We start from the raw sequence: 16,631 nt of genomic DNA on the forward strand, positions 1-16,631 counted from the left end.
TCTCCCAGATCCCCTCACCTCCCCAGTCATGTCCCTGTATTATTACTATAGATATAAGTGATGTCACTGTGACACTCCCAGATCCCCTCACCTCCCCAGTCATGTCCCTGTATTATTACTATAGATATAAGTGATGTCACTGTGACACTCCCAGATCCACTCACCTCCCCAGTCATGTCCCTGTATTATTACTATAGATATAAGTGATGTCACTGTGATCCTCCCAGATCCTCTCACCTCCCCAGTCATGTCCCTGTATTATTACTATAGATATAAGTGATGTCACTGTGACACCCCCAGATCCCCTCACCTCCCCAGTCATGTCCCTGTATTATTACTATAGATATAAGTGATGTCACTGTGACACCCCCAGATCCCCTCACCTCCCCAGTCATGTCCCTGTATTATTACTATAGATATAAGTGATGTCACTGTGACACTCCCAGATCCCCTCACCTCCCCAGTCATGTCCCTGTATTATTACTATAGATATAAGTGATGTCACTGCATACACTCCCAGATCCCCTCACCTCCCCAGTCATGTCCCTGTATTATTACTATAGATATAAGTGATGTCACTGTGACACTCCCAGATCCCCTCACCTCCCCAGTCATGTCCCTGTATTATTACTATAGATATAAGTGATGTCACTGTGACACTCCCAGATCCCCTCACCTCCCCAGTCATGTCCCTGTATTATTACTATAGATATAACTGATGTCACTGTGACACTCCCAGATCCCCTCACCTCCCCAGTCATGTCCCTGTATTATTACTATAGATATAAGTGATGTCACTGTTACACTCCCAGATCCTCTCACCACCCCAGTCATGTCCCTGTATTATTACTATAGATATAAGTGATGTCACTGTGACACCCCCAGATTCCCTCACCTCCCCAGTCATGTCCCTGTATTATTACTATAGATATAAGTGATGTCACTGTTACACTCCCAGATCCTCTCACCACCCCAGTCATGTCCCTGTATTATTACTATAGATATAAGTGATGTCACTGTGACACCCCCAGATTCCCTCACCTCCCCAGTCATGTCCCTGTATTATTACTATAGATATAAGTGATGTCACTGTGACGTCTCACCTCCCCCGTCAGCAGGTAGATCATCTCCAGGGTGAGATTTATTATCTTCTCAGTCATGTGACTCCTGTCCGTGTCCATCCTCGTGTGGCTTACAATTCCTCACAATCTAGGAATAAAGACAAGAAAATGATGTTTTTGCACTATACATCCAACCAACTTAACAATAATAGTTAAATAAAATGTCAAACATGGTGTAGAAAACAGCAGGCTGCTCCCCCTGTATATTAATAATAATAATAATAATAATAATAACAACAGGACACCACAGGCTGCTCCCCCTGTATAATACTAATAAGAGGACACCACAGGCTGCCCCCCCCTGTAAAATAATACCAGGACACCACAGACTGCTCTCCCTGTATAATAATAATAACAGGACACCACAGGCTGCTCCCCATGTATAATAATAATAATAGGACACCACAGGCTGCTCCCCCTGTATAATAATAACAGGACACCACAGGCTGCTCCCCCTGTATAATAATAATAACAGGACACCACAGGCTGCTCCCCCTGTATAATACTAATAAGAGGACACCATAGATTGCTCCCCCTGTATAATAATAATAATAATAACAGGACACCACAGGCTGCTCCCCCTATAGAATAATAATAACAGGACACCACAGGCTGCTCCCCCTGTATAATAATAACAGGACACCACAAGCTGCTCCCCCTGTACAATAATAAAAATAGGACACCACAGGCTGCTCCCCCTGTATAATACTAATAAGAGGACACCATAGATTGCTCCCCCTGTATAATAATAATAATAATGATAATAATAATAACAGGACACCACAGGCTGCTCCCCCTATAGAATAATAATAACAGGACACCACAGGCTGCTCCCCCTGTATAATACTAATAACAACAGTACACCACAGGCTGCTCCCCCTTTACATAGGACACCACAGGCTGCTCCCACTGTACATAGGACATCACACGCTGCTCCTATTGTATATAAGACACCACAGGCAGCTCCCCCTGTATAATAATAATAACAGGACACCACAGGCTGCTCCCCCTGTATAATAATAACAGGACACCACAGGCTGCTCCCCCTGTACAATAATAAAAATAGGACACCACAGGCTGCTCCCCCTGTATAATACTAATAAGAGGACACCATAGATTGCTCCCCCTGTATAATAATAATAATAATGATAATAATAATAACAGGACACCACAGGCTGCTCCCCCTATAGAATAATAATAACAGGACACCACAGGCTGCTCCCCCTGTATAATACTAATAACAACAGTACACCACAGGCTGCTCCCCCTTTACATAGGACACCACAGGCTGCTCCCACTGTACATAGGACATCACACGCTGCTCCTATTGTATATAAGACACCACAGGCAGCTCCCCCTGTATAATAATAATAACAGGACACCACAGGCTGCTCCCCCTGTATAATAATAACAGGACACCACAGGCTGCTCCCCCTGCATAATACTAATAAGAGGACACCACAGGCTGCTCCCCCTGTATAATACTAATAAGAGGACACCATAGATTGCTCCCCCTGTATAATAATAATAATAATAATAATAATAATAACAGGACACCACAGGCTGCTCCCCCTATAGAATAATAATAACAGGACACCACAGGCTGCTCCCCCTGTATAATACTAATAAGAGGACACCATAGATTGCTCCCCCTGTATAATAATAATAACAACAGTACACCACAGGCTGCTCCCCCTTTACATAGGACACCACAGGCTGCTCCCACTGTACATAGGACATCACACGCTGCTCCTATTGTATATAAGACACCACAGGCTGCTCCCCCTGTATAATAATAATAACAGGACACCACAGGCTGCTCCCCCTGTATAATAATAACAGGACACCACAGGCTGCTCCCCCTGCATAATAATAACAGGACACCACGGGCTGCTCCCCTTGTATAATAATAATAGGACACCACAGCATGCTCCCCCTGTATAATAATAACAGTACACTACAGGCTGCTCCTCCTGTACATAGGACACCATAGGCTGCTCCCTCTGGATATAGTCCACCATAGGCTGCTCCCCCTGTATATAGTACATCACAGGCTGCTCCCCCTGTATATAGTACATCACAGGCTGCTCCCCCTGTATATAGGACATCACAGGCTGCTCCCCCTGTACATAGGACACCACAGGCTGCTCCCCCTGTACATAGGATACCACAGGCTGCTCCCCCTGTACATAGGATACCACAGGCTGCTCCCCCTGTATATAGTCCACAACAGGCTGCTCCCCCTGTACATAGGACACCACAGGCTGCTCCCCCTGTACATAGGACACCACAGAATGCTCCCCCTGTATAATAATAATAACAGGACACCACAAGCTGCTCCCACTGTATAATAATATGAGATATGGTAAGAACTTACCTTTGTTATCTCTATTTCTACGTAGTCCATAGGGTTCCACAGGATACCTTGGGTGTGACGTCAGTCGCCGGGCACCAGAGAGTTAAGCTTTTCAGCCTCCCAGGATGCACTAGGGACCCCCTCCTATACCCCGCCCCCGAGCCAAGGCACCTCAGTTAGTTATCAAGCCATAGGCCGGAGGAGGAGAAGGAAGAGAGAGAAAAAAGATCTGGACACATACAAGAATCACATTCTCACCAGAGGGAGACGGAAAACCGGTGACCAGAGCAAAGCCCATCTGCAGCACAGGTGCGACAGGGCGGGAGTCCTGTGGAACCCTATGGACTTCGTAGAAATAGAGATAACAAGGGTAAGTTCTTACCATATCTCATATTTTCTACTTCAGGGTCCATAGGGTATCCACAGGATACCTTGGGGATGTCCCAAAGCAGTATCCTTTAAGGGTGGGGACGCTCCTGTGCAGAAAGGAGAATCCGCCGCCCGAAGGAAGCATCCTGAGAGGCGAAGGTGTCAAACCTGTAATACCTCACGAAGGTATGGACAGAAGACCACGTAGCAGCCTTGCAGATCTGGACTGCAGAGGCACCACGTCGAGCTGCCCACGAAGGACCCACAGGCCTAGTGGAATGAGCCTTCAGAGAAAGAGGAACCGGTAGGCCTTCATGAAGATAAGCTTCAGAAATAGCCATACGGATCCAGGCTGCCAAAGTTTGCTTTGAAGCAGGCCAACCCTTTTTACGGAAGCCATAGAGGACAAACAAAGCGTCCGACTTCCTAAACGAAGAAGTGCGGTCAACATAAGTCCTTAAGGCCTGCACAACATCCAAAGAGGCCTAACCCACGGAAAGACCCGGTGAGTTAAAGGCCGGAACAACGATTTCCTCGTTAACATGAAACTGGGAAACAACTTTGGGAAGAAACTCGGACCGAGTGCGGAGCACTGCCCTGTACCCATGAAAAACCAAGAAAGGGGGTTTACAAGAAAGAGCCCCTAAATCAGAAACACGTCTGGCCGAAGCAATAGCCAGAAGGAAAACAGTCTTAGCTGTTAGCCATTTAAGATCCACTGAGCCCAGTGGTTCAAACGGCGGTCCTTGGAGAGCCCTCAGGACCACAGCCAAATCCCAAGGTTCCACAGGTGGAAGAAAGGGAAGCTGAATGCGGAGAACACCTTGCATAAAGGTGCGCACATCCGGGATTGTAGCAATCCTACGGTGAAACCAGACAGATAGGGCCGAAACCTGTACCTTCAAAGAAGCAAGGCGAAGCCCATGATCTAGTCCCGCTTGCAGGAAGGCGAGAATCCGAGACAGATGAAACTCCCGCGGTGCATAACCTCTCGATCGACACCACTGGAAGAACGTATGCCACACGCGATGGTATATCCTCGCGGAAGACGGTTTCCGAGCTCGCAACATGGTACGCACCACAGAGCTGGAAAACCCCCGGGACCTCAGCATGGCCATCTCAACAGCCACGCCGTCAAAGACAGCCGAGTCAGGTCCGGGTGAAGACAAGGACCCTGAGACAGAAGGTCCGGCCGTAGCGGCAACCGCAGAGGACTGTCCACGGACAGACCCTGAAGGTCTGAGAACCAGTGCCGTCTGGGCCACGCGGGAGCTATCAACAGGAGCGTCCCTCCTTCCTGTTTGAATTTCCGGATTACCCGTGGAAGAAGGGAGACCGGAGGGAACAGGTATGCGAACCGGAACGTCCACCGGACGGACAGAGCATCCACCAGAGACGCCCCTTCGTCTCTTGTGCGAGACCCGTACACCGGCAACTTGTTGTTGTGCCGGGACGCCATGAGGTCGATCTCTGGAAGACCCCACCTGTCCACCAGCAGTTGAAAAACGTCCGGGTGCAGGGACCATTCCCCCGGATGAACGTCCTGGTGACTTAGAAAGTCCGCCTCCCAATTTAGCACTCCCGAGATAAAGACCGCTGATATGGCCGGAAGATTGCGCTCCGCCCAAACCAGGATCCGAGACACCTCTACGAGAGCCGCCCGACTGCGAGTTCCTCCTTGCCTGTTTATGTAGGCCACGGTGGTAGCGTTGTCCGACTGGACCTGCACCGGGTGACCCTGGAGAAACCAATGTGCCTGCTGGAGAGCATTGAAGACCACACAGAGTTCCAAGATATTTATTGGAAGCTCCGCTTCTGTCGGCGTCCACCTGCCCTGGAACAAGTGTGGACCCGAAACTGCTCCCCAGCCCCGAAGACTGGTGTCCGTTGTCAACAGGACCCAATTTGGAACCCAGAACGGACGTCCCTTGTTGAGGTGGGTCGTCTGTAACCACCAAGCAAGGGATAGGCGAACCTCCGGAGTGATCACAATCGTCTGGGACTTCAGAGACTGAGGCAGCCCATTCCACTTGGACAGGATCAGGTGCTGCAGAGGTCTGGAGTGAAACTGGGCGAATTCCACCATGTCGAACACCGACACCATGGAGCCCAGTAACCTCATCGCCGAGTGTAGGGACACCCGGCGGCTGTGCAGACAACTGCGCACCCTTGACTGTAAAGCAGAGATCTTGTCCTCCGTCACGAAGATCCTTTGCTGTCCCGAGTCCAATAAGGCTCCAAGATGCAGAATCCTCCAAGACGGGATTAGAGTGGACTTCTGCCAGTTGATTAGCCAGCCGTGCCATTGCAGCAGTGCAATGGTCAGGTCCAAGTGGCGTAACAGGAGCTCTGGAGATCCTGCCACCAATAACAGGTCGTCCAAGTACGGCAACATGCGGACTCCCTGCAGCCGCAGAGAAGCCGCCATGACCGCCATCACCTTGGTGAAAACACGTGGTGCTGTCGCCAGGCCAAAAGGTAACGCCCGAAACTGGAAGTGGTTGCTGCGGATTGCAAACCTGAGGAACTGTTGATGGTGCAAAAGAATAGGGACATGCAGGTAAGCGTCCTGTATGTCCAATGACACCATGTAGTCCCCAGGTTCCAGCGCCAGAATGATGGACTGTAGGGTCTCCATCCGAAACCCGCAAAGACTTGTTGAGTGCTTTGAGGGTGAGAATCGGACGATACGACCCATTGGGTTTCTGTACCAAAAAAAGATTTGAATAGAAACCCTGGCCCCTCTGGGAGAATGGAACAGGCACTATAACTCCAGCCTGGAGCATAGTGTGCAATACCTTCCGCAGCTCCGTACCTTGTTCCGGTCTGATGGTAGACCCGTGGTGAAGAATGGAGCCGGGGGTCTGCGCCGGAAGGAGAGGGCGTACCCGTGGGAGACCACCTCGAGAACCCAAGTGTCTGTCGTAGTGGCCGACCAACACTGGGCGAACTGCAGCAGGCGGCCTCCCACGTTGGGATCCCCCAAACGGAGGCCCGGACCGTCAGGCCGCAGGCTTGTCATCTGGCTTGGGGGCCGGACGTCTGGTACTCCATGCCTGCTTCCGGGGCCTGGCCGATTTCTTAGGGCCAGCCTGTCGAGGAAACGACTGTGGTTTGGGCCTGCCCTGGGCCCTAGATGACCGAAAGGACGATGGTCCAGAGCAGAAGGAGCAGCGGCCGACGGGAGACAAGCCGATTTGGCTGCCGCCAGCGTGGCCACAATCTTATCCAGATCCGGACCGAAGAGAACTTCTCCGCTAAACGGCAACGCCTCCAGACCCTTTTTGGAATCTGCGTCCGCCTTCCAGGATCGCAGCCACAAGGTGCGACGAGCAGCCACCGCTGCTGAAGAAATTCTAGACACCAGAGTACTAACGTCTAGGGCCGCCTCGTTGATATAAGTGGCCGAATCACGGAGATTACCAATCAACTCCGCCTGTTCGGCCGGACAGTCAGAATCAAAAGAAGCCTCTAATGAATCCGCCCAGCGCTCCATCGCTCTGGCAACTCAGCAAATGGCCATAGCCGGCCGTGCTGCCCCCCCCCCCGCAATGGAATAAGTGGACTTCAGGCAGATCTCCACCTTGCGGTCCGTAGCATCCTTAAGGGATGACATGGATGGCATCGGCAATGTGGCACTACGGACAAGACGGGTTACGTGAGAATCCACCTGTGGAGGGGATTCCCACTTTGCAAAATAATTATCCGCGAACGGATAAGCCACCGCCAGGCGTCTCTGCGGCTGGTATCTTTTGCCAGGCTGTTTCCACGCCTCCTCTAAATGGTCCACTAACTGACCCGAAAGAGGAAAGACTGTGGCATCGCCCTTCACATCTTTGAAAAAGGCATACTTAGATTTAGCCGCTGGGGGATCTTCGTCCTCAATCACCAAGGCTGTGCGGACCGCCCGAATAAGTCCAGGAATATATACTTTGGACTTAGCATCAGCGTCCTTAGCATGGAAAGGTTCCTGATCGTAAGGATCCAGAATCTCCCCATCATCAGACGTCCCTTCGTCATCCTCATAAGGAGCCGACAGAGACACCACCGGCCGTTTATGTGGCCGCATCACAGACTCCCCTTGCAACACATCTGACAAGTGCTGTACAGAACTCGTCAGGGAGTTAACCCACGCTGGCTCCTGAGAACCCGGGAGCGGGGAAATAGGGAGACTGTAGGGTACCACCAATTGTCGTGGGAAACCCTGCATGGGTGACGACACCACTGACTGCTGGGACAAACCCATTGGTGTAAACGCGGGCTGTGGAGCTAACTGGTGCTGTAACCGTAAGCGGCCGCGCCATGGACAAATACTGCCGGCAAAGGCCCTCCGCGCTACCCTCCCCCTCCGCTAACGGTACTTTACACGTAGTACACTGTAGCCGGAGAGGAAAATCACTTTCAGACATGATGGCACCAAGTATGTGACCCCTCTCACCAATTATATGGTAAATAGGTGAGAGACCACCCTGCAGCACCGCACCGCAAGGGCTTAGCAGAAAGAACAGGGACAGTAATAAAGCTGACAGTCAGAATAGAAGAAAAGTTACAGGCAGCGCTAGCACAGTCACATACAATGCAAAGAAATAACAATTCCTGCACTAACCAGCGCTGATCACTCAACAACGCAGACACAGGGCCTGGTAGGACACAGCGCAGCATACACAGACCTGGCCACAGCAGAGGAGAGGTATGCGGGGGGACCCAGACCACGATGCTTCCATCCAGGCTTCCAGCAGCGTTCACCATGCGTTCAGGAGAAGATGGCCGCCGAGGAGCAGAGAGGAGGCTGGCCTGGGGGAGGAGCGCTGACACAGGACCAGTCGGCAGCGTGCAGAGAGGGCTGTGTGCAGCGGGGGAGGCGCCGGCTGTGAGACAGGGAAGGCGCGCTCCCCTGGCATGCATTTAACCCCTGGGACGCCGCATCGCTACCGCTCTGCTGCGGTCCGCTGTCCCAGCAGGTAGTGGAAGCGCAGGTTGGTCGCCTGGCTCCAAGCTGCAGCCAGTCCCCAGGGAGCCCCCTGCCTGGGGACTTAGGACCATGTGACCAGCGGGGACCCACCGCGGGACCCCGCTGCTTACCTTTGTCCCCCTTGGATCCGGCCATGGTCCGGAACATCTGGGGTCACCGCTAGCTGTGACCCCAGATGCTCACCAGCATCCCCGGATCGGTACCGGCGTTCTGGTACCGGCGGGGGTGTAGGGAAGACAGCATGGACATCAGGACTGACTGTCCATGCTGTTCATCCAGATGTGCAGCCACAGCTGCATGAAGAAAAAGCTTCAGGGCTCTTCTAGCCCCCACTCCGACAGGTTCACCCGACTCCGGCCGGGCACCAAACGAAACTGAGGTGCCTTGGCACGGGGGCGGGGTATAGGAGGGGGACCGTAGTGCATCCTGGGAGGCTGAAAAGCTTAACTCTATGGAGCCCGGCGACTGACGTCACACCTATACCCCAAGGTATCCTGTGGATACCCTATGGACCCTGAATTAGAAAATAATAATAATAATAGGACACCACATCCTGCTCCGCCTGTATGTAGGACACCACAGGTGCTCCCCCTGTATATAGGACACCACAGGCTGCTCCAACTGCACATAGGACAAAACAGACTGCTCCCCCGTACAGTAGGACACCAAAGACTGTTCCCCCTGTATAATAATAATAATAATAGGACACCAAAGACTGCTCCCCCTGTATAATAATAATAATAATAATAATAATAACAATAATAGGACACCACAGGCTGCTCCCCCTGAATAATAAAAAGAACACGACACCACAGGCTGCTCCCCCTGTATAATAATAACAGGACACCAAAGGCTGCTCCCCCTGTAGAATAATAATACCAGGACACCACAGGCTGCTCCCCCTGTATAATAATAACAACAGGACACCACAGGCTGCTCCCCCTATAGAATAATAATAACAGGACAACACAGCCTGCTCCTCCAGTATAATAATAATAATAAAAACAGGACACCACAGGCTGCTCCTCCTGTACAATAATAACAGGACATCACAGGCTGCTCCCCCTGTACAATAACAACAGGACACCACAGGCTGCTCCTCCTGTATAATAACAGGAAACCACAGGCTACTCCCCTTGTATAATTATAACAACCGGACACCACAAGCTGCTCCCCCTGTATAATAATAATAACAGGACACCACAGGCTGCTCCCCCTGTATTATAATAATAATAACAGGACACCACAAGCTGCTCACCCTGTATAATAATAATAATAATAACACGACACCACAGGCTGCTCCCCCTGTATATAGGACATCACAGGCTGCTCCCCCTGTACATATGACACCACAGGCTGCTCCCCCTGTATATAGTCCACAACAGGCTGCTCCCCCTGTATAATTATAACAACAGGACACCACAAGCTGCTCACCCTGTATAATAATAATAATAATAGGACACCACAGGCTGCTCCCCCTGTATAATAATAATAACAAGACACCACAGGCTGCTCCCCCTGTATAATAATAATAAAAAAAAAACCACAGGCAGCTTCCCCTGTAAATAGGACACCACAGGCTGCTCCCCCTGAATATAGGACACCACAGGCGGCTCCCCTTGTACATAGGACACCACAGGCTGCTCCCCTTGTATATAGGACACGACAGGCTGCTCCCCTGTACATAGGACAACACAGGCTGCTCCCCCTGTACATAGGACAACACAGGCTGCGCCCCCTGTACATAGGACAACACAGGCTGCTCCCCCTGTACATAGGACAACACAGGCTGCTTCCCCTGTACATAGGACAACACAGGCTGTGCCCCCCGTACATAGGACACCATAATCTACTCCCCCTGTATTTAGAACATCACAGGCTGCTCGCCCTGTATATATGACACCACAGGCTGCTCCCCCTGTATATAGGAAACCACAGGCTGCTCCACCTGTATAATAACAGGCCACCACAGGCTGCTCCCCCTGTATAATAATAATAACAGGACACCACAGGCTGCTCCCCCTGAATAATAATATTAACAGGACACCACAGGCTGCTCCCCCTGTATAATAATAACAGGGCACCACAAGTTGCTCCCCCTGTATAATAATAATAACAGGACACCACAGGCTGCTCCCTCTGTATAATAATAATAATAATAATAATAATAATAATAATAATAATAATAATAATAATAAAAGGACACCACAGGCTGCTCCCCCTGTATTATAATAATAACAGGACACCACAGGCCGCTCCCCCTGTATAATAATAATAATAATAATAACAGGACACCACAAGCTGCTCCCCCTGTATAATAATAATAATAACAGGACACCACAGGCTGCTCCCACTGTATAATAATAATAATAACAGGACACCACAGGCTGCTCCCCCTGTATAATAAGAATAATAACAGGACACCACAGGCTGCTCCCCCTGTATAATAATAACAGGACACCATAGGCTGCTCCCTCTGTATAATAATAATAACAGGACACCACAAGCTGCTCTCCCTGTATAATAATAACAGGACACCACAGGCTGCTCCCCCTGTATAATAATAACAGGACACCACAGGCTGCTCCCCCTGTATAATAATAATAATAACAGGACACCACAGGCTGCTCCCTCTGTATAATAATAACAGGACACCACAGGCTGCTCCCTCTGTATAATAATAATAATAATAATAGGACACCACAGGCTGCTCAACCTATAGAATAATAATAACAGGACACCACAGGCTGCTCCCCCTGTATAATAATAACAGGACACCACAGGCTGCTCCCTCTGTATAATAAAAATAATAGGACACCACAGGCTGCTCAACCTATAGAATAATAATAACAGGACACCACAGGCTGCTCCCCCTGTATAATAATAACAGGACACCACAAGCTGCTCCCTCTGTATAATAATAAAAATAATAGGACACCACAGGCTGCTCCCCCTGTATAATAATAATAATAATAGGACACCACAGCCTGCTCCCCCTGTATGTAGGACACCACAGGCTGTTCCACCTGTATAATAATAATAACAGGACACCACAGGCTGCTCCCACTGTATAATAATAACAGGACACCACAGTCTGCTCCCTCTGTAAGTAGGACACCATAGACTGCTCTCCCTGTATAATACTAATAACAGCACACCACAGGCTGCTCCCCCTGTATAATAATAATAACAGGACACCACAGGCTGCTCCCCCTGTACAATAATAATAACAGGACACCACAGGCTGCTACCCCTGTACATAGGACACCACAGGCTGCTCGCCCTGAACATAGGACATCACACGCTGCTCCTCCTGTATATAGTACACCACATGCTGCTCACCCTGTATAACAATATCAGGAAACCAAAGACTGCTCCCCCTGTACAGTATGACACCACAGACTGCTCCCCCTGTACAGTAGGACACCACAGGCTGCTCCCCCAGTAAAAAGTACATCACAGGCTGCTCCGCCTGTATAATAATAACAGAACACCACAGGCTGCTCCCCCTGCATAATAATAACAGGATACCATTGGCTGCTCCCCTTGTATAATAATAATAATAGGACACCACAGGCTGCTCCTCCTGTATAATAGTATTAATAGGACACCACAGGCTGCTCACCCTGTATAATAATAATAACAGGACACCACAGGCTGCTCCCCCTGTATAATAATAATAAAAAAACACCACAGGCTGCTTCCGCTGTATATAGGACACCACAGGCTTCTCCCCCTGTATATAGGACACCACAGGCTGCTTCCCCTGTATATAGGACACCACAGGCTGCTCCCCCTGTATATAGTCCTCCACAGGCTGCTCCCCCTGTATATAGGACACCACAGGCTGCTTCCCCTGTATATAGGACACCACAGGCTGCTACCCCTGTATAATAATAATAACAGGACACCACACGCTGCTCCCCCTGCATAATAATAATAACAAGACACCAAAGGCTGCTCCGCCTGTTTAATAATAATAACAGGACACCACAGGCTGCTCCCCCTGTACAATAATAATAACAGGACACCACAGGCTGCTCCCACTGCATAACAACAACAGGACACCACGGGCTGCTCCCCCTGTATAATAATAATAGGATACCACAGCCTGCTCCCCCTGTATGTAGGACACCACAGGCAGCTCCCCCTGTATAATAATAGGACACAACAGGCTGCTCCCACTGTATAATAATAATAACAGGACACCACAGGCAGCTCCCCCTGTATGTAGGACACCATAGACTGCTCTCCCTGTATAATATTAATAACAGGACACCACAGGCTGCTCCCCCTGTATAATAATAATAACAGGAAACCACAGGCTGCTCCACTTGTACTATAATAACAGGACACCACAGGCTGCTCCCCCTGTACAATAATAATAACAGGACACCACAGGCTGCTCCCCCTGTACATAGGACACCACAGGCTGCTCCCCCTGTACATAGGACATCACACGCTGCTCCTCCTGTATATAGTACACCACATGCTGCTCCCCCGGTATAATAATACCAGGAATCCAAAGACTGCTCCCCCTGTACAGTAGGACACCACAGACTGCTCCCCCTGTACAGTAGGACACCACAGGCTGCTCCACCAGTAAATAGTACATCACAGGCTGATCCGCCTGTATAATAATAACAGGACACCATAGGCTGCTCCGCCTGTATAATAAAAACAGGACACCAAAGGCTGCTCCACCTGTATAATAATAACAGGACACCACAGACTGCTCCCCCTGCATAATAATAACAGGATACCATTGGCTGCTCCCCTTGTATAATAATAATAATAACAGGACACCACAGGCTGCTCCACCTGTATAATAAAAATAACAGGACACCACAGGCTGCTCCCCCTGTATAATAATAACAGGACACCACAGGCTGCTCCCTCTGTATAATAATAACAGGACACCACAGGCTGCTCCCTCTGTATAATAATAATAATAATAATAATAATAATAATAATAATAGGACACCACAGGCTGCACCCCCTATAGAATAATAATAACAGGACACCACAGGCTGCTCCCCCTGTATAATAACAGGACACCACAGGCTGCTCCCTCTGTATAATAATAATAATAATAATAGGACACCACAGGCTGCTCCCCCTGTATAATAATAATAGGACACCACAGCCTGCTCCCCCTGTATATAGGACACCACAGGCTGCTCCCCCTGTATAATAATAATAACAGGACACCACAGGCTGCTCCCACTGTATAATAATAACAGGACACCACAGGCTGCTCCCCCTGTATGTAGGACACCATAGACTGCTCTCCCTGTATAATACTAATAACAGGACACCACAGGCTGCTCCCCCTGTATAATAATAATAACAGGAAACCACAGGCTGCTCCACTTGCACTATAATAACAGGACACCACAGGCTGCTCCCCCTGTACAATAATAATAACAGGACACCACAGGCTGCTACCCCTGTACATAGGACACCACAGGCTGCTCCCCCTGTACATAGGACATCACACGCTGCTCCTCCTGTATATAGTACACCACATGCTGCTCACCCTCTATAATAATACCAGGAAACCAAAGACTGCTCCCCCTGTACAGTAGGACACCACAGACTGCTCCCCCTGTACAGTAGGACACCACAGGCTGCTCCCCCAGTAAAAAGTACATCACAGGCTGCTCCGCCTGTATAATAATAACAGGACACCACAGGCTGCTCCGCCTGAATAATAATAAAAACAGGACACCAAAGGCTGCTCCGCCTGTATAATAATAACAGGACACCACATGCTGCTCCCCCTGCATAATAATAACAGGATACCATTGGCTGCTCCCCATGTATAATAAAAATAATAATAGGACACCACAGGCTGCTCCTCCTGTATAATAATATTAATAGGACACCACAGGCTGCTCCCCCTGTATAATAATAATAACAGGACACCACAGGCTGCACCCCCTGTATAATAATAATAAAAAAACACCACAGGCTGCTTCCGCTGTATATAGGACACCACAGGCTGCTCCCCCTGTATATAGGACACCACAGGCTGCTCCCCCTGTATATAGGACACCACAGGCTGCTCCCCCTGTATATAGTCCACCACAGGCTGCTCCCCCTGTATATAGTCCACCACAGGCTGCTCCCCCTGTATATAGGACACCACAGGCTGCTCCCCCTTTATAATAATAATAACAGGACACCACACGCTGCTCCCCCTGCATAATAATAACAGGACACCAAAGGCTGCTCCGCCTGTATAATAATAATAACAGGACACCACTGGCTGCTCCCCCTGTACAATAATAATAATAACAGGACACCACGGGCTGCTCCCACTGTATAATAATAATAATAATAATAACAGGACACAAGCTTCTCCCCCTGTATAATAATAATAATAATCACAGGACACCACAAGCTGCTCCCCCTGTATAATAATAACAGAACATCACAGGCTGCTCCAACTGTATAATAATAATAACAGGACACCACAGGCTGCTCCCCCTGTATAATAATAATAATAACAGGACACCACAGGTTGCTCCCCCTGTATAATAATAATAATAACAGGACACCACAGGCTGCTCCATCTCTATAATAATAATAAAAATAATTATAATAATAACAGGACACCACAGGCTGCTACCCCTGTATAATAATAATAACAGGACACCACAAGCTGCTCCCCCTGTATAATAATAATAACAGAACACCACAGGCTGCTCCCCCTGTTGAATAATAATAACAGGACACCACAGGCTGCTCCCCCTGTATAATAATAATAATAGGACACCACAGGCTGCTCCTCCTGTATAATAAAAATAACAGGACACCACAGGCTGCTCCCCCTGTATAATAATAATAATAGGACACCACAGGCTGCTTCCCCTATAGAATAATCATACCAGGACAACACAGGCTGCTCCCCCTGTATAATAATAATAACAGGACACCACAGGCTGCTCCCCTATAGAATAATAATAACAGGACAACACAGGCTGCTCCCCCTGTATAATAATAATAACAGGAGACCACAAGCTGCTCCCCCTGTATAATAATAACAGGACACCACAGGCTGCTCCCCCTGTATAATAATAATAACAGGACACCACAAGCTGCTCCTCCTGTATAATAATAACAGGACACCACAGGCTGCTCCCCCTGTATAATAATAATAACAGGACACCACAAGCTGCTCCCCCTGTATAATAATAACAGGATACCACAGGCTGCTCCCCCTGTATAATAATAATAATAATAATAATAACAGGACACCACAGGCTGCTCCACCTGTATAATAAAAATAACAGGACACCACAAGCTGCTCCCCCTGTATAATAATAATAACAGGACACCACAGGCTGCTCCCCCTGTATAATAATAATAACAGGACACCACAAGCTGCTCCCCCCGGATAATAATAACTGGACACCACAGGCTGCTCCCCCTGTATAATAATAATAATAATAATAATAATAATAACAGGACACCACAGGCTGCTCCCCCTGTATAATAATAATAACAGGACACCACAAGCTGCTCCCCCCGGATAATAATAACTGGACACCACAGGCTGCTCCCTCTGTATAATAATAAAAATAATTATAATAATAACAGGACACCACAGGCTGCTTCACCTATAGAATAATAATACCAGGACACCACAGGCTGCTCCCCCTGTATAATAATAATAACAGGACACCACAGGCTGCTCCCCCTGTATAATAATAATAACAGGACACCACAAGGTGCTCCCCTGTATAATAATAACAGGACACCACAGGCTGCTCCCCCTGTATAATAATAATAATAATAATAACAACAA

The 16,631-nt window shown here is 48.9% G+C and overlaps 1 protein-coding gene across 1 annotated transcript in view; it reads right to left on the reverse strand.

Annotated features, from left to right (window-relative positions):
• LOC148431500 (uncharacterized) overlaps nt 1-16,631 on the reverse strand; it is a 163,884-nt gene that overhangs the window by 15,841 nt on the left and 131,412 nt on the right. The window contains exon 2 of the mRNA XM_088465981.1: nt 1,104-1,209. Within this exon, the coding sequence (XP_088322107.1) occupies nt 1,104-1,181 (78 nt within the window). The 5' untranslated portion in view covers nt 1,182-1,209. The remainder of the gene's footprint in view (nt 1-1,103; nt 1,210-16,631) is intronic.

The sequence above is a fragment of the Taudactylus pleione genome, unplaced genomic scaffold (genome assembly GCF_031769625.1).
Source record: "Taudactylus pleione unplaced genomic scaffold, aTauple2 ptg002219l, whole genome shotgun sequence".
Taxonomy (NCBI): domain Eukaryota; kingdom Metazoa; phylum Chordata; class Amphibia; order Anura; family Myobatrachidae; genus Taudactylus; species Taudactylus pleione.